This window comes from Panthera pardus, unplaced genomic scaffold, assembly GCF_024362965.1.
Source record: "Panthera pardus isolate Hobbes unplaced genomic scaffold, ASM2436296v1 HiC_scaffold_6, whole genome shotgun sequence".
Classification (NCBI taxonomy): domain Eukaryota; kingdom Metazoa; phylum Chordata; class Mammalia; order Carnivora; family Felidae; genus Panthera; species Panthera pardus.
The window spans coordinates 112,493,834-112,513,936 of NW_026526991.1; the positions used below are offsets into that span (position 1 = coordinate 112,493,834).

Genomic DNA, 20,103 nt, shown 5'->3' on the forward strand with positions numbered 1-20,103 from the left:
AAAAGTATTTCATATTTTTAACCATTTTTAGTAGTTTCAAAATGAGAAGTTGTATTAAAATTTATGTATAGACAATAGGTACTACTTGTTGGGCACCTGGGTGGCTCAGTTGGTTAAGCCTCCGACTTCGGCTTAGTTCGTGATCTCATGGTTTTGTGAGTTCAAGCCCCACATCAGGCTCTGTGCTGACAGCTCAGAGCCTGGAGCCTGCTTCGGATTCTGTGTCTCCCTCTCTCTGCCCCTCCCCCACTTGTGTTCTGTCTGTCTCAAAGATAAACACTTAAAAAAACACAAATGCTATCTGCAACATAATATATTACTGTTTTTTTTTTTTTGTTTTGTTTTATGTTTTTTTTTAAACATTTTTTTTAACGTTTATTTATTTTTGAGACAGAGAGAGAGCATGAACGGGGGAGGGTCAGAGAGAGGGAGACACAGAATCTGAAACAGGCTCCAGGCTCTGAGCTGTCAGCACAGAGCCCAACGCAGGGCTCGAACTCACGGACCGCGAAATCATGACCTGAGCTGAAGTTGGCTGCTTAACCGACTGAGCCACCCAGGCGCCCCTATGTTTTTATTTTTGAGAGAGAGCAATAGTGGCAGGTGGGCAGAGAGACACAGAATCCTTATCAGGCTCCAGGCTCTGAGGTTTCAGCCCAGATTCTGATGCAGGGCTCGAACCCACGAACTGTTAGATCATGACCCGAGCCGAAGTCAGACACCTAACTGACTGAGCCACCCAGTCGCCTCCATGACATATTACTGTTAATGACGATAAGTTTTATATTTTAATTACAAAACTCCTTTATGCAAAGAGTTTTGAAGATATCACATTGTGGGTTTTCTTTTTCTTTGTAAGCCTTAAGTTTTTTAAACAGTTTTAGGTTTACAACAAAATTGAGAGGAAGGTACAGAGATTTCTCAGATATCCCCTACACATGCATAGCCTCCCCCATTATCAACATTGCTTACCAGAATGGTATATTTTTTACTAAGGATGAACCCACATTGACACATCATAATCCCTGAAGTCCATAGTCTACTTTAGGGTTCATTCTTGGTATTGTATATTCTGTGTGTTTGGTTAAAAGTATACTGACATGTCCATCATTATAATATTGTATGATGTATTTTCACTGCCCTGAAAATCTTGAAAATCTTGAAAATCTTATGGATGGTGAGAGTCAAAATATGTAATACCTATGTGCTGGGAAAAGAATATGTATTTGGGGACATTATTCAATATTGAGAACTATGTAACAATGATTGATTGTATTGGGCTTATAAAATATGAGATCTGCTTTTACTTAAAGACATCAGAAGATAAATCTGCTGGAAATTTAGTTCACTGAAAGTGATTTAGATTATAGAAGGCCAATATTTTATTAATATATTATTAATTAAATAATTTAAACATATATTAAATTTTTGTTCCACTTGACAAATTCTCATTGTAGCTCATATAAGTATGTTAAATATCATTTGAGTTATAGAAAAATCTTATTGTATTACATCTTCTTTCATAGTAGTTTCTGATTACCTGGAGTAATGAGATCAAACACAAGCTGCCTTTTGAGCGATTTGTCTCAGGTCAGGGTCCATTGAAAGAAGAGGCTTCCAGGATGACCTTATGTAAGGAGCAATTTGGAACCTGTACTTAACTGGTAGCTAAGTATTTGTTTGTTTTTGTATTAACTCCTATACTTTCCTTGGTCAAAAGACTTAAAAGTTCACTATTAAGAAACTTGTTTGTGGAGATGCCCTGGATGAAAGAAAGAAGAGAGGCAAGGGACTAAGTGATATCAAAACCTTTAAGGATAGTTCCACAACAATGGAAGTGAGTGCTGATTGTGACCAGGAGTGAGTCATTAGTTTTGTGATATTATTTCATTTTCTGCCAATATTTGCCACTTGGACAGAGTCAGAATGGGCAGTTTCTTGAACTTCTAACTAAATTGGATGTAGGGAGGTTTGATTTGGGTACAGTGGGAATGAGGAAAAAAGACAAAATGTTTTAGAACCATTATTTAAAGGATTTTTACTGTATGATAAAGAAAATTATAGGTTAAATTTTGTACTCTAAGCAATTTACCACTTAGTAAATCCAAAATAAATTCTATGAGATAGGTTTGTAACTCCCAGTGCAGATAGATATTAGAAACTTAGCTAACTATTTTATGAATGTATCTTTGTGAGCTCTGTGTAGGTATTATAATGGATCCAAATGCATAGGGCATGGTCTTTACCCTCAAGGAGTTTGCTGTAAATTTGGAAAGAAGAAACATGTTCATATGACAGCTAAGTGAGACAGAATACATACACACATACATTTATGCATACCTGGTTCTAAATTGGGTGTAGGTGAAGGGGATCATAAAACTAGACAGGAGCAGGGTACCTGGGGGCTTAGTCAGTTGAATGTCTGTCCAACTTCGGCTCAGGTCATGATCTCACATTTTGTGAGTGCAAGCCCTGTGTTGGGCTCTCTGCTGTCAGCATAGAACCTGCTTTGGGTCCTCTGCCCATCTCTCCTTTTCCTCCCCCACTCGTGTCCTCTCTTTCTCTCTCTCTCTCTCTCAAAAATAAATAAACTAAAACAAACAAAAAACTAGACAGGAGGAAGGACTGGGAGAGAAAAATAAGGATGAATGAAAAGAGAACAAAACAAAATATCCCCCACTCAAAATGAGTCTGGTTCCAAAATTCTAAGTAAAACACATAAAGAACCCCAACACTTATATAAACATGAAAAAATCCAGAATCAGAACATTGTACTCCAGTTGAAATTACTTTTTAAAATAACTTAATGAAGACTTTATAAATATGTTGTAGATGTCTAGAGTTAAATGAAGTCTTTCATTTAAAAAGAACAAGAAATTATGAAAAATAAATACAAATGATATTTTAATAGGTGAATATGATAAAAAATAAATTGGAAATATTTCAGGTGAGGGACGCCTGGGTGGCATAGTCGGTTGAACATGTCACTTTGGCTTAGGTCATGATCTCACGGTTTATTGAATTTGAGCCTGGCATCTGGCTCTCTGCGATCAGCATGGAGCCCACTTTGAATTCTCTGTCCCCCCGCCCCTCTCTGCCCCTCCACTTATGTGCACTCTTTGTCTCTCTCTTAAAAATAAATAAAACATTTTAAGAAAAGAAATATTTCAGATGAAGAGATAGTGCAATAAAAAGTGTAGGTAGTCAGTAGTGTAAACTACAGACAGAAGGGCAGAAAGATAACAAATATTAAAGCATAGTTAAGAGAAATGGAAGATGGGTGAGAGGTTTCCTGTATTCATATACTAGGAATTCCAGAAGAGGAGAATGGAGAAAAGATAGGGAAATAATATTTAAAAATATAATTTCTAGGAATTTTCTAAAATTGAATGAAGGCATGAGTCTTTAACTAGAAAATATGCCTTAAATACTGACTAGGATATATAAAAATAAATCTACGTGTTGACAAACTTTACTGGATATTCAGAACTTCAATATAGGGAGACAGTTGTAATAACCATCAAAGGGTAAAGGACCATATTACCTACTGTGGTAGAGTGCATCATTGGATCCGTTCTGCACCCACTCCTGTATCAGTGCTCTTTGGTGTGTGCCTTGTAGAGGCCTCCCACTGTGAGTGGAGGTACATTCTGCTGTTAACTGAGTTCAGTCATGTGACTTGCTTTCCCAGATGATTTTTTTTAAGTTTATTTTTTTTATTTGAAAGAGATACAGTGTGAGTGGGAGAGTGGCAGAGAGAGAGAATCCCAAGCAAGCTCTGTGCTGCCAACACAGCGATGCGGGGCTTGAACTCATGAAACCATTAGTTCATGACCTGAGGTGAAACCAAGAATTGGATGCTCAACTGACTTAGCCACCCAGGTGCCCCAGCTTTCCCTAATGATTTTGAGCAAACGTGTCACTAGTATTGAAATGAGCATGTGCAGCAAAAAATAAAGTTTTAAAAAATGAACAGAGCTTCAGAAATCTGTGGGGAAAATACAAAAGTGTTAGATATTTATGATATTCATTTTATTGGAGTTCTAGAAGAAGAGGAGAAAGAGTGTGAAGCTGAAAAATAATATTTACACCGTTAGGTATTTGAAAACATCTCAAATTTGGCAAAAGGCAAACCAAGAATCTGAGCAACACTAAACAGGATAGATCCAAAGAAACCCACATCTAGACATAGTAGTCAGATTTCTGTAAACTAAAGACTTCTCTTTCCTTTCCTGCTAAAATAATCTTGAAAGCAACTCAACACAGTAGCTGTAGGGTAATAGTGGTTTGAATGGCAGTGGATGTCTTATCAGAAGCCATGAAGCTAGAAGGAAGTGGTATAACATTTTTCAAATTCTGAAAGAAAAAACCGTAAACCCATAATTGTACATCCAACAAAAATGCCCTTCAAGAATGAAAATAAAAGAGACATTTTCAAAGGAAAGGAAAGTAAGAATTTTATTACCAGTATCACGTTCTTAAAGAATTACTATAGGAAGTCTTTCACACAGAAGGGAAATGATAACTGAAGAAAACCTGGAACATCAAGAATGAAAAAAGTACAGTGGAAAGGGTGAATATCTGAGGAGACTTGTCTTGAGTTTTAAAAATTATGTTTGACATTCAAAACAAAAATTAAAACATTTCTGAAGTACTCATTGTAGTTAGAAATGATACTTTTTTAAAGTTTATTTTGAGAGAGAGAGAGTGCATGAGCAGGGGAAGGGCAGAGAGAGAGGGAGAGAGAATCCCAAGTAGGCTCCCCACTGACAGCACAGAGTCCAACATGGGGCTCAATCTCACAAACCATGAGATCATGACCCGAGCCGAAATCAGGAGTCAGCGCTTAACCAACTGAGCCACCCAAGTGCCCTGGTAGAGATGATACTTAAAACAGCCAAATACAGTACCATAAAGAGGGGAGAGTAAGGTGATATCACTGTTAATAAGTTTTCTGCATTTCACTTGAAATAGTAAAATGTTGATACTAGTAGACTGTGGTAAATTAAGCATGTAAATTGTAATTCCTAGAGCAGGCACTAAAAGCCAACAAAAGATATATTCAAGAAACTATAGATGAATTAAAATCTAATAGTGAAAACTTTTCAAGTAGTCCATAGGAAGGTAAGAAAGAAGAAATGTGAATGATAAACAGGATAAAAAACAAAATGGCAGCCTTAAATCTCATGGTTTGTGAGATCAAGCCCTGCATCAGGCTCTGAGCTGACAGTGCAGATCCTACTTGAGATTCTGTCTCTCCCTCTCTTTCTGCGTGTACTCTACTCATGAGGGTACTCTCTCTCTTTCTAAAAATAAATAAAGAACCTTAAAAGAAAAAAAACAACTACCCATTTCTCTAGTAAAAAGTCAGGTTTGAAATGTGATAGAAATAAAGATCCTCTTTACATTAGCAGCAGTGGCAACGAGAAGAGTTGTAACTACTGATACACCTATTAAAGGTTTGTAAGATCTTAATGAAGAAAATTTCAGAGCAGAATGGAAGAACATAAAACCTGAATAAATGGTGCAATATGCCATTGTGGTTTTGGACAGGGAGGCCCAGTGTTAGTGTAGTGTCCACATTAATCTACAAATACACTGCATTTCCACTTACTTTTTCCCTCTCCACCTTTTTTGGAACTGATGCTAAATTTTGTTGACAAACAAAGGTCTATGAAGAACCAAAGTATTGCTGAAAATGGGAGTTGGGGCATGTGAGGGATGAGGTTCATGAAAATAAGTGATTAAGATGGGTAGTAAGAGCACACATATAGAGAAATAGACCAGAATAGAAAGCTCAGATCTGACATTACAAATCTATGAGTTAAGCATGGACTGTGCAATAAATGTTGCTAAGATTATTGGTTATTCTCATGGAAAAAAAAAATGAAGTGTAGATCTTGACTCATGTCATACTTAATGATTAATTCCAGGTAGATGAGAGATGTAAATTTAATCAGCAAAACTTTAAAATCTATATAAAAATATCTTTGACTTCAGAATGGGAAGGATTTCTTAAAAAGACTACAATAACGAAAACCTATGAAAGGAAAGATTGACAGATGTGATTACATCAAATTAAACAAAACACTAATATAAAAGGTAACTTTTAGGGGAAAAGCTGAGCTATGGACTAGGAAAAGGTATATTAAACTCAAGAACTCAAGTAGCTTACAAATATTTAGAAGCAAAATGTATAAAGAACTTCCTGATCCTTTCTGTATGTAAGAGAAAGTCCAGTTGAAATTAGGCAAAATACACGACTAAGCAATACACAGAAGAGGAAATACATGAAATAAGTATATGAAAAGATGTCCAAATTTATAGGTAATCAGAAAATGTAAATTAAAACACTGAGCTAGCGTTTCACCTTTCACATATTTTTTTAATGTGTATGTGTACTTAACATTTATTTTATATATACAAATGCATATAAATTCAGCAATTCAAGTAGGGCAGTGCAAAGCATTATGTTCTGCTGGTAGAACTATAAATAAATTAGTACTGCCACCTTAGACCTATCCATTTGTAGCAAAATGGTTAAATTGTGGTGTTTACATATAATGTAATATTCTGTAGAAGTGAAAATACGTGAGTCAGAACTGCATAGTCACCAGCATGGATATGTTTTTTACAATAACATGTTGAATGCAAAAAGCAAGTTGAAGAATGATGCAATATGTGGTCTGATTCCATTTATATCACTTTTAAAACTCCACAGGTAAATATATTTATAGGTGCATAAGTATATATCAAAGTGTGATGAGAATGATGACCACTGAATTATATGATGCTGCTGGGAAAAGAGGGAAAGGAATGGAATCTCAAAGATGTGTTCAGAGGGTCTCTAACATGTCTATAATATTTTCCTTTTTTTTTTAAAGGGTACCTAAAGCAATGTCTTCTATTAGATATGCTAAAACTTGATGGTGGGTTTTCATTAGTCTTTATTCTTTTGTATATGTTTGAAATAATTCAAATAAAAGTTCATTTAAGATTGTTAAAAAGGTGTTTTTAATGGGATTAGAAAAGTTTTAAACTTAGCCGTCTTTTTAACTAGACGCGCGTGTGTGTGTGTGCATGTGTTTTAACTGTGGGGTAGTTATTTTCTGTTCTTTGCACACAACTGTGCAAAAATAACAATTATTTTTCCTTTCTCTAATTATGTGGTGCCTTGTTTTTGTCTTCTGTCTGTGCAGTATTTTCTGTTTGACATTTTATTTATGCTTTGTTTTTATGAACGTACTATGCCCTAGTAAAACCACCAACACATTTACAATTGTGCTTATTACCCAGTTTAGTTTTATGTTATCTTTGATACTGCGTAGAAAGGATTTCTCAGCAACTATAGTAATTATAAAGCTCATAAGCTAAGGTAGGTATCTGTTATGGTTTGTATACATGTCTCTACACAGCTATACATTTTAGTTCTTGCAATGTTTGTATTGAAGGGACAGTGTATTTCTGTTTTCACTTAGAGACTTCTGGCAAAGAATTTTGGGGGTGTAGCCTTTAAGTTTCATCTTTGTTCATTCTAGAAATTATCCCTTTGTGAACTTCTGTGACAGATTTTAAGATTGCTAATTGTTAAGCAACAGTGATTTAAAAACAAATGCCATATGTGACTGCCTGGCTTTGGCAAATTTTAATGTGAAGAATGAAGTAACAGATTTGGGAGACAGTTTAGGGGGCCTATATAGGCTCATTTTGGGGACTAAAAAAATGGCATAGAGAAACATGTTGGAAGATTTTTTAATATTAAAAACATTCCTATAATATAATTTTACTGGAATTGTAATGAATCATTAAAATTTTAAGATTTGATGGGCTTTTTACGGGTGAGAGAAGTAGATAGGTATTAGGTGTCCTTTGCTTTCAGGAGAAGAATGTAGCCTGTAATTTTTGGTCATTTAATTATGTTTTATTGCTTATAATTTATTAAAATTGGCTGTATAAATCAGTATAACTCCTAACCGTCACATTTCTGAAATGTTTATGCTTGCTGATCTACTTGACATTTCAAACACATGATTTAATACCTTACTGATAATACATTCTTAATTTTCTGTGTAATTTTAGGGGGGAGTTACTTTCTGTTCTTTGCACACAACTGATATATTCAGGATTGGTCTTTCCAACCAATACCATCTCTGTCTTCTGGTCTGCTATGTTTTACCACTTCAGAGAAACAAATAATAATATGTTTGGCTTATAAATGAAAGCAAAAATAAAAACAAACAAAAAACCCTTTAAATGTGAGGATACTGTTTTATATGTAATAATTATTTTAAAAACCTAAACCAAAAATTGAATTCATGTGGATTTTTGAATTAGAAGGAACCTTAAAATAATAAATTTGTTCAACAACTGCGTTCTACAAATTATAACTAATATTTACTGAGAATCTACTATTAGGGCAATATTTAGCACTTTTTACACTGCTTAAGTTTTTTTTTTAAGTTTATTTTGAGAGAGAGAGAGAGAGAGAGAGAGAGAGAGAGAGAGAGGCACACAGGGAGGGGCAGAGAGAGGGGGAGTCTTCGTGCTGTCAGCCCATAGCCCCACGTGGAGCTCCGTCTCACAAACTGTGAGATCAGGGCCTGAGACGAAATCAAGAGTCTGACACTCAACCCAGTGAGCCACCCAGGTGCCCCCATACTGCTTAACTTTGATAACACCGGTGTGAATGAGACGGTGTTTCTGTTATGCCTGTTTTACAGTTGGTGAAACGGAGACCCACGGAGACTGAATATTTATTTTGCCAAGCTAACGTTAACTTTGTCCAACACCAAAACCCCTGATCATCTCAGTTGTGCCACAGTGTGGTCAAAGATGAGAAAACTGAGACAAGAAAAATTCCTGTGATGAACTTCGCCTAACATTATGTGTCATTTGGAGCCTGCATGTTTAGATTCCACTTTTGTTTATATTATTTATGAGGTATAATTTTTTTTTTTTTAGTATAATGCTTCATCCCAACAACAAAGAGAAATAATTAAAAGCAGGAGCCTGGACAGGCGGCTGCAAGAACCGATAGTTTTAACAAAGTGGAGACATAGCACCATTGTGTTGGACACCAATGACAAGGTAGGACTTTTTGAGAAAAACTGTTGACAGTATTGGCATGTTCTTTATTCTTTATACTTTTATCTTTTTCCTTAGGTGGATCTCCTATTTTGGTGACTACTGTTTTATTATATATAGACAGCAGCAATTTATCCTGGAATGGGTTTTGGTTTTGAAGCTTACTGATTTTTGCACAGTGGACTGACTTATCTGTGGCTTAATAATGTATACGTTTGAGCCTAGTAGGTGATAAATACTTTTGATAACCCTTTTTAAAAATCATATATCTGTTACTGTTTATCTTCAGTCTTCCAGAAGTTTTATAGTAAAGACATTAGTTAATTTTCTTCATCCCCTGGAAAGATCGGAATCCCACTCCTCTGTTTCCCTAATTGTTCTCTGCACAAAGGACTTTTATCAACCTGAGAAGTAATGTTCTCTGTTTCAAATAAGGGATAAATTTTGATGCAAACATCAGAATGGAAAAGCCATAATGTTTTTAACTTCCTTGTGAGTTTTCTCTTTATGTTGTATCTTCATTTTGGGGATGGAGTAGGAAATTCATGCGAATTTGTAGAACATCAGCCATACTAATGTAAAAATGAAAGGGCAGTAGTAACACTCTAAAACTAAAAAACTTATTTTAAAAAGATATCTGTCACTGGGGACTCTTTTATTTTATCATAATCAGACTTTTCTTTAGCATAATTAACAGGTTTCCTACGTTTTCAGGTGTGTGAGTGAAAACAGAATGAACTCTCCTAAGGCGTGTTTCTCTATGCCTAGGTACTTTCAGATGTAAATTCCTTTATAAATTATATAAATCAGTCAAAACAAGTTGGTTTTTTGTGTTTGTTTTTTTTAGTGACTTTAATATTTTTGTGAAATTAAATGGAAGGTTTTTTGTGCAGCTGTAGAAACAGTCTACACACATTATGTTTGTAAGATAAACTAATAGCACAACGACGGAAGTAGTAGATCAGTTTGTAATTTATATTTTTTAAGAATATTATGTGATTTGAAAGTAGAGGGCATATCTAAGGAATGAAATTCTGGAACCTGTGCTATTGAAGAATGCTTCAATATTTTAGCATTGGGATTAATGTGAGTAGGTGAGATTCCTAGATATTTTTAATAGAAAAATTTATTTAACTCCAAAAACCAGATTATAATTCATTGTAGACACAAAGCTTGTGTATGTTGTCATATATAATGCTCTAAGGCAAAAGCCATTTTTTAAAAAATTTTTGTTTATTTTTGAGAGCTAGAGAGACAGAGCATGAGTGGGGGAGGGGCAGAGAGAGAGGGAGACACAGAACCTAGAAGCAGGGTCCAGGCTCTGAGCTGTCAGCACAGGGCCCAATGCAGGGCTCGAACTCACAGACCACGAGATAACTTGAGCCAGAGTTAGCCAAAGTTGGCCCAAGTTGGCCCAAGTTGGCCCATTGAGCCACCCAGGTGCCCCAAAAGCCATTGTTGAAACAACCCCACTCCCTCTTCATTCTCGAGTAAAAGGGATGATTACTTTGCAGATGGAGACTTAGTTTCTTACTCTTGTAAAATCTTTTTTGAGATTTATTTTCAGTCTGTTGTTAGAATAACTTGCCTGAAGTTCTTACGACATTCCTTCTTTTTTAATGTTTATTTTCGAGAGAGAGAGAGAGAGAGAGAGAGAAGAGAGAGAGAGACAGAGTAAGAGGGGGACAGAGGATATGAAGTGGGCTCTGTGGTGACAGCAGAGAGCCGAGAGCCCGATGCAGGGCTTGAACTCATGAACCATGAGGTCATGACCTGAGCCGAAGTTGGACACTTTTAACCAACAGAGCCACCCAGTTGCCCCAGACATTTCTTTTTTTACCTGATTGTTTCAGAGTTCTGATAGCCTGATTTTCTTGTGACCAGAGATTTACTTATTTTTGGTAGAAAGGTCTTTTTTTTTTAATACCCACACCTTAAACTTTATAAATGAAATCATAGATAATAACTTCAAGTAAGCTTTTCTATTTATTATCACCACCTAGTATATACATTAAGATTTGAGGAACTATGCCAGAACAAACTAGCTGAGTAATGTATGATGAGGGTTAAAGGATGTGTCACTTGAAATGTAATAGAAAGTGGGGTGCTTGGGTGGCTCAGTCAGTTAAGCGTCCCAACTCTTGATCTTGGCTCAGGTCATGATCTCACTCTGTTCATGGGATCAAGCCTCGCTTTGGGCTCTCTGCTGGCAGCTTGGAGCATACTTAGGATTCTCTCTCTCTCTCTCTCTCTCTCTCTCTCTCTCTCTGCACACCCCTCCCCGCCCCTTGCTTGTTCTCTCTCTCAAAATGAATGAATAGACTTTGAAAAGAGGAAAAAAGAAATAATAAAGAAACCTAATACTATGTAGCAAATGTTGTCATGATGATACAAGTCCTAATTCAGATGTCAGACAACTTTGGAGAAGGTAGATGTGTGTATATCTGTGTGTATATGTATATGTGTGGGTGCACTGTTCCTGCCTATGTATGTTTTTTTTACTAAAACCTCATTATAGACATTTAGATATACATGCACATACATTTATAAATATACATAAATAAGTGTAAAACTTTTGTTATAGAATTCTACTTGTACATATATTATTACTTCATTTGCTGTGGTTTTTATTTCTGTAGGACTGATAATGTCATGAAAAAAATCGCAATTACCATTCACTTATTTTTTAGTTTGTGGGTCATCAAATCTATCTTTTCTCTTTTTTTCAAACTCTTAATATTAGACACACAAGAAATTAAAAAGTGAAACATCTGAAGCAGTCAGAAAAATACTTAAGTGAAGCTATACTAGATATGTGTAATTTCTTTTTGTAAAGATACATTTGATATGCTTTTAATGTTTCTTCATTAGTAATATAGGCTTTGAATGTTTGATTTGTAAGATTGTCCCTTCAGGGATTTTCTCTGTAAACTTTCACTACTATCTAGTTTCTCTGTTTACAAACTTTATATGGTATAAACCTGAATATTTTTTTCCAAGTGAATGGATATGGAGTGGATGGTTTTTTTTTTATCGTGTTTTAATACAAATTTCCAGGTTTGCTAACAGTACCTGATTTCATAACCATGGTAGACTGATACAGATGTGAAGATGAATGTGCAAACACATTATTTAGTTTTATAAGAAAACTAATAATAAGTGTTGGCATATGATTTTTCTAATTCTCTTTTCCTAAGATTATTCATAAAGCATTTAGGGGAATGGAAAAAATTAAATGGAGTTTGGCTGTGGGTACCAAAAAGGTTTTTTCAGTCTTGTCTTCTATGAAGAGTCTTGTAAACATCTGTGGTGGAAATCACATAACATGTCTTAATATTGACAAACCAGAATTGCTTTTAAAATACACACCATCGATTTGCTCCTGTTATATATTCTTGTAGGCTGAGACATTAAAACATTTTTTTTTCTGGAGAGTTATTAAAGTTTTTTTGTGTGTTTTAAAAAATCTTGTTTATTTCTAGTAATTGAAAGTTAGCTATAAATTACTTTAAAAATATTAATAACCATTTAATTTAATTTACATAGATAACCATTAACCAAAAAAGTTTTCATTCTGGCAGTTGCCACGTCATTCTTGTGACTGTTGCTTGCCTAATCCCGGCTATTCATACCTGCCGTACCAAGAGCCAGTTAGTATGGTGACTAATACATTTTTATCCATAAGTGTTTAGACTTTACCTATTTTAAATGTGGTCAGTTGAAGCTGATACAACATCATGGTATTAAGGCAACATGCATCATTTCTTTTGAGTAATTCTGTATGCAGTATTTAAGTTTAACTATAATTAGAATAAAATATGTCATATTTCATTAACTTTAAGACATCTGTATTTTATAAATCAATACCATACTAGTTTCAGAGCTGAATATAGAAAGAAAATAACTAGGAAGAAAATTTTTTAGCTTCCCTTAATAAGCTCTCCCACTGCGAATAGAGGGAGAAATATAATGCTATAAAATAGAGTAACATTTTTCATTACTTATTTCTTGTAGGAATCTCCAACTGCCTCAAAACCCTGCTTTCCTGAAAATGAATCTTCTCCCTCTTCACCAAAGCACCAAGATACAGTTAGTATGATAGCATATAGTATAATATAGTCCAGTTATTTCAATCAGTTTCAATAAGTTAATTTTCTCTAAGTATAATGTTTAAATATTTCTTTGGCTTCTATTAACTTTCTTTGGTTTTTTAGATAATAATCATAAAATAGGTTTAAATTAAGAATTTAATCATTTTATAGACTTAAAAGCCCCCTTTTTATGCAAAATATGGTATCTTCATGATTAAATAATTTATATACCATATTTGTAAGTGACAAATTTATATTCGGTTTTTTAAAATAAATATAACATCCCTGGAAAATACTGTCAAATTATACTTCACTCTTTTTTCCTCAGGACAGCAGTCCAAAGGTAAGCAGTTTCCCTTCTTCCTAATGAGCACAGACACCACTTTTGTTCTGTGCTGTACAATTCAATGACGGGTCTAAGCCAGAAGAATATTAGAGGTCTGTAACTCAACTTTAAGGTTGCCCTAAACTGAAAACCTCCAGATGACTTCTCTTCAGAGACCTGGTTTGACTTGGATGAAAGTTTACTTAATCTGTGTATTGCAGTCCCTCCTGGTCTTCCCTGTATTGGGCTGATCCTGCTAGACCTCTTCAGTGGCTTCCCTTTTCTTTTAGAGTGAAGATCAACATTTGTAATGAGGACTACAAGACTGAGCATGCTCCAGCCTTACCTCACACTTCTTGTGTCCTCCTTTTCCCTCCTTGCTTGTTTTCCCTCAGCTGCACTGTACTTCTTTCCTCAAAAGAGCCTGCTTTTCAGCTCAAGGTCCTGGCACATGTCATTTCTCTGTCCACTGAACCATTTCTCTCCCACATCTTTGCCTGTTAACGTCCGTTTGTTTGTTCAAGTTCAGTTCCGATTTTGCTTCCTCAGAGAATCTCATTTGAATCTTCTAGATTTGGTCAGATTTCTCTGTAATACTCTTTGTAGCATGTAATTGTATGTTACTTGATTATAGAAAATAAGATAACACTTTTCATTTTTATTTCTTATAGGAACCTCAGACCCTCTATTTGTGTTTGTCTTCCCTGCTAGACAAAGAAAAGCTTTATTAGAGCAGTAATAGAGGAGCCCTAGTACTTCTGTGGGTACACAGAGTAGTAGCTTTTCAGTAAATACTTATTGAATGAATAAATAAAACTTTTAAAGCTTTTTAAAAGACAAACTTTTATTGTTACTTCCTTATTTTATGGAACTGTAGTAGACTTACTTATATGATACTTCTGATTTTTTAGAGGCAAAGGCTTCCACAGATGCCATTTTATTTTTGTAACTCTTTCTCCATTCCCTAACTGAATCACATCTTTTATGGTTCATATCACATGTTGTACACAGTTCCTTCTGACATTCATTGTCAGAGTCAGGACTGACTCTTTCAGAGGCCTTGCCAGACTAACCTTAGCATAACAATGGTCTCTTCTTTTTAAAAAAAATTTTTTTTGATGTTTATTTTTCAGAGAGAGTGAGCAAGCAGGGGAGGGGTAGAGAGAGAGGGAGACACAGAATCTGAAGCAGTCTCCAGGCTCTGAGCTGTCAGCACGGAGCCTGACACGGTGCTCAAACCCACAAACTACGAGATCATGACCTGAACTGAATTCAGACGCTGAACTGACTGAGCCACCCAGGCGCCCCATGATCTCTTCTTTTTTTCCTGAATTGCCAAGTCTCTTACTGCATCGAATAGTGTAAATGTTAACTCATGTACCTGTCATCTCCCTACTAAGGTTTTAAACTCCCAAGGGATACATAGTGACTACTTTTTTAGTTTCTATTTTTGATCTTTTGCATTATGTAACATAGTACTGGGTACATAAACATTAAAGATAAAAGTGAACATGACTTTAGTGGTGGTGTCAGGAATTAGTGTATGAATCTAAGGTGTTGTTACCCTAATACTCTTTATTAGCGCATCTAGAAAAAAAAGCAGAAGTCCTTTCTAACTTATTTGAAATACAGGTAATACATAATTATTAAGGAGACCTTTTATAAATTATTTACATTTTGGTAAAAGCGAATCTCTAGGTTAGACTAGAAACACAAATTTGCAAATGTTCCACATAGAGTTAAAAGGACAATTTGCAAATTATTTCCCAAACCATTTACCCCTTTTCTCCAGAGTTCGACAGCAACTAGACCATCCTGGACTCATGGTACCCCCTGATGGCCATCACAGGGAACTGTCTCACCAGTATTTTCCTCTTTGATTCTTTTATCTTCAAGTGAAAAGTTGAGTAGGTTTGTTAGTTCTGCGTGACTCCATTCTTTTTTCCACATAATCATACAACTCTTCTTTCCTGTTCTGCAGTACACCTCTTCCAGGCCATCTGGCCCCTTCGCATTGAGGCTTTGCCCTCCTTGACTTTTCCCTTTCTTGGCCCTCCACTCCCTATTCTCAACTTGTGCTTTTTTCCACCAAGTCTTTTTTCCACCAAGCCTGCCTTTCCCACTCTTAATGGGTTAATATGGGTTAATACTCCGTTTTTGTGAGTTAAAATCTGGTTAGTATAACGCCTTAGCAGTAAGAAAAAGAAAGCTACAAATTTAGGAATGAAAATAATACTGTAATCATTGTTAGCTTCCTGATGTCATCTTAAAATCTCTGCAAAGTGCCCATCTATCTCTTCAGACCCTGTTTTGTTTTTATAAAAAGCTTTACTGAAATATAATTCATGTACTGTACAATTTACCTACTTACATGTATAGTTAAATGGTGTTTAGTATATTCAGGTTTGTGTAGCCATCATCACAGTCAATTTTAGAATTTTTTCATCACCTCAGGAAGAAACCACATACTATTAGGTATCATTCCTCTACCTCCACATCTCACCCAGCCCTGAACAACTAGGAATCGCACTTTCCGTCTCCCTAGATTTGCCTATCCTGGACATTTCGTAAGAATGGAGTCATACAATATGTGGTCATTTTTGACAGGCTTTGTTCACTCAGCGTGATATTTTCATTTAACCTCTTCTAATCAAACCAGATTTAAAATTCCATCCCTCAGTATAAATTTTAAACACGTTCATTTTTTTTTCTTGTTTCATTTCCATTCAAATGCATTACTGTTGTTTTTAATGGTCCCTTCAAATCCTTTTTTGAGATATGCCGCATATGCTTTTTAAAAAGATCGGTGTTAATATTTCCGTGCAGTATGAGTACAGTGTGGATTAAATAGGTGTGGGCTGATGCAAGAACCCAGTCTCTTTCCCAGTGTGTCTGTGACAGATGTGCATTTTTTTTTAAGTTTTTATTTAAATTTGAGTTAGTTAACTTACAGTATAGTATTAGTTTCAGGTGTACAGTACAGTGATTTAACAATTCCGTGCATCACCTGGTGCTCATCACAACAAGTGCCCCCGTCCTCACACCCACCTCCTTTCTGGGAACCATCAGATTCTTTTCTGTAATTAAGAGCGTGCTCCTTGGGTTGGCATTCTTACAGGCTGGACTCCCTCTCCTCTGTTCTTCCAATTCCTTGTCCCCTAGCTCACATAAGCAGTGCCCTCCTGGCAGTTGTTGTTACTTAGTTCCTGTATCATTGAAAGGGTTTTTTTCCCCCCTCCCTGCTCCTGATAGTAAGTTGGGAATATTCTTACATAAATGTGCATACTTAAAATTGTGTAATTGATGTTTTTGTTAAGAGGCAATAGAGAACTGTTAGAAGTATCAGGCTTGCATGTCTAAGGAGATCTAACCTGTGTTTCATGAAAAAATTACAGTAAAACTTCATATGGTATTTCCCGAGTCTTCATTATACCACAAATGATGAACATTAATACTTTATCAGCTTTGTCTATAGATGAGAATTTTTGGCAGAGTAGGCAAAACTTTCAAACATTATTTTTTAGACATTATTGAGAAAACAGTCCACATCATGTTTATCTCTCATACAAGAAAGATTTATCTGTTTCTAATGGAAATACATTGAGAAAATAGCTGAGGGATAAATTAAGTAGAAATAAATTCTGAATTGGGAATATTTTTTCTTTGGTGTGTATGTGTGTGTGTGTGTTTTGGTTGAAGTAAAATTGTTCTGTCATATACATACAGTGCTTACTAATTTGGATGATTGCTATAGACATCAACTCATGTAGATTAAATTCAGTTGAATATTGGAAACTAAGCAATGAGAAAGTGTTTCCTTTCTTCCACCTGGAAGAATTTTAAGATCAAATTTAACTTCAGCAAAGTGGTTTTGCCTTCAAGGGGTTTGATGATAAAGCTGTGTCACTATTTGACATCAGCTAACTACTATATCTGGTTTGTCCAGAGCCCAACTTACCATCTGATAGTATGTTTAATGAAGCACATACTGAATTTTTTAATGCCACATTAAGGCCAGTTCTATGCATAGAAACATTGACTTTTGAGTAATTTATTAATACAGTTACTGCATTTGTTTTATTTAGTTATTTTTACATTCTGACAAAGGAGGTTAGTATCTTAACTAATTTTCAGGCAGTACTGCTGTAAAATAATACAAAGCAAATAATTTCTTTTTGTAGTATTTATCATTATAGCATTGTATTACTTTCTTTCAATAGGAAGTCATAAATCATTTTCCCAATACTGACTAGTAGTGTTCATGTGGAAACCTAATTTGACAGCAAAGTACTTTATGGCCGCTGTGACTTGAGAAGAAGAAAGGTTTAATTGTAAAGTTACCGAAAATAACCTTGCGGAAGTACTAGGAAATTGTATTCCTAACATACTTTAGAACTAAGCATATTACATACTGACTAATCTTTTTTTAAGCTGATTTTTAGAGTACCAGATCATTTTGTCTTAATCATATATAAGAATTTAGATTTTACTGTCTAGATGAGTGATGTGTAAATGGTATTACTCTGTTACATAGGGTCAAGAAAAATATGGATTATTAAACGTAACAAAAATTACTGAAAATGGGAAAAAGGTTCGGTAAGTATAAAAATCATTAATATTCTGACATGTATTATTTGACTGAAATTAAAAGCTATGAATATAGTTATAGTAGAAATGATTAAAAGGTTCATAAGAATTTCAAATAATGTATTTTCTAATATAATGTATGTAGGATTGTCATGAAATGTATGAAAATCTCCCTTTGTCTTGGCATGTTTAAAGGTGGTACTAGATTCAGAGGTGATAAAGCAGAGGATTCTGATCAAGCATTAGCTTTATTTAAACATTTTTTTCAGTAAGTAGTAAGTGCACATGGTAAAAAACAAAGATATGCATAATATTTAGCCAAAAGTCAGTCATCCATCTATGAGTTCCCTTCCCTAGAGGCAACTAGTTAAGTCTAATGAGAAATAGTGTTTTCTTCCAGAGTTAGAAGATATATACATCTGTATATGCATAGATTAATTTTTTAAACAGTCTTTGAAGAGTTTATTTTGGAGATGGTTCTGTTTCGTTCATGTAGAGCTGCCCATTGGTTTTAACTGCTGCAATATTGTGTGGCTGTACCCTAGTTTATTTAACCATTATTTGCAGGTAGGTAAATAGGCCTTGTCTACTGGTAGACATTTAGAATGATTACATTTTTTTTTGCTATTGCAAACAGTATTACACATACATTACATCTTACATAGTTCATTTTGCAAGTATGTAAATATACTTGTAGAATAAATTACAAAAGTGGACTTGCTAAGCCATATGCAGTAGTCATTTTGATAGTGTTCCAAGTTATGCTCTATGGCACTGAATCGGTTCATACCTCTAATAGCAGTGGATTTCTCTGCACCTTTGCCAATTCAATATATTGCCCACTTTTTTGATCTTTGCTAATAGAGATTAGAGAGAAAACGATATTTTTAATTTGTATTATTTTTAATGTGGTAGAATATCATAAGCCACTTGTAGGTCTTTTTGTTGTTGTTGAATTGCTAGTTCATCCCCTTTGTCTGCTTATCTATTGGGTTGCTGGCTTTTTTGGTTAATGTGTAGTAACTCCTAATGAATCAAGGAAATTAACTCTATAAGCTAAGTTGGATTTTCCCCAGTTTTTAAAAACTGCTAAAATGCTGTGATTTTATAGTCAACAGAGATCAGTCTGTTGTGTAAAGAAGAGTTTAAAATTTACATATAGTTGAGTTTTTAAGATTTGCTTTAACTGAACTGTCTTTGTCCCATTTTAGTACTTGGAAGTTTTTCTTTTAAGTGGTCGGAAATAGCTTTACAAATACTGCAATTATTTGTTCCTTCATCTGTTCTTTGGGTGGAGTCACTTGTGAATAGGGTCTTTATTTTTCCTTTTCTCCCTTTTGGGCATGTGTAGTGCAGATAGTTCTTTGGCCACTTTCTCTGTTTTTGTTTTTCCTGTGGTAGTCTTTTAGATTTTCGACTTCTTTTGGAATACTTTTGGTGATTTATGTTTTCTAAGAAAATCATCCATTTCATCTTCAGATTTATTTGTGTGGAGTTGAACAAAATAGTTTTTTTACTTTTGTGTATATCCAGGGTTCTCAAACATTTTGATCTGAGAACCCCTTTAAACTCTTAAAAATTACTGAATACTGCAAAGAACTTTTGTCTATGTAGTTTATAGCTATAGCTATTTACTTTAAGAAATTAAAACTAAGAAATTTTAAGTATTGCAACTCTTAAAACTATAACCCATTATCTGCTAACACAGATAACAAAATTACACATTTTTATGAAGGAAAATACCTGCATTTTCCAACACAAAAAATTTCCCTGAGAGGTGTGGCATTGTTCTACATTTTTGCAAATCTTTGAAATTTGATTTGATGGAAAACAGCTGGATTCTCATCTATGCTGGCAGTCAGTCTGCTGTGACACATTGTTTTGGCTGAAGTATATGAAGAGAATCCTCTCTTTCATATATAAAGCTGGCAAAGGGAGGAGTAGTTTAATATTCTTAGGTTATTGCACATATTTCTCTGCTACACCATAACTCCACAAGTGTTAGTTGCAGTTAGT

The 20,103-nt window shown here is 34.9% G+C and overlaps 1 protein-coding gene across 4 annotated transcripts in view; it reads left to right on the top strand.

Annotated features, from left to right (window-relative positions):
- Positions 1-20,103, top strand: part of ARHGAP12 (Rho GTPase activating protein 12) — a 120,985-nt gene that overhangs the window by 75,903 nt on the left and 24,979 nt on the right. For 3 of the 4 annotated variants that reach the window (XM_053895799.1, XM_053895800.1, XM_053895797.1), the window contains 3 exons: positions 8,962-9,087; positions 13,099-13,173; positions 18,035-18,096. In XM_053895799.1, the coding sequence (XP_053751774.1) occupies positions 8,962-9,087; positions 13,099-13,173; positions 18,035-18,096 (263 nt within the window). The remainder of the gene's footprint in view (positions 1-8,961; positions 9,088-13,098; positions 13,174-18,034; positions 18,097-20,103) is intronic. The other variant, XM_053895798.1, reaches the window with a different exon arrangement.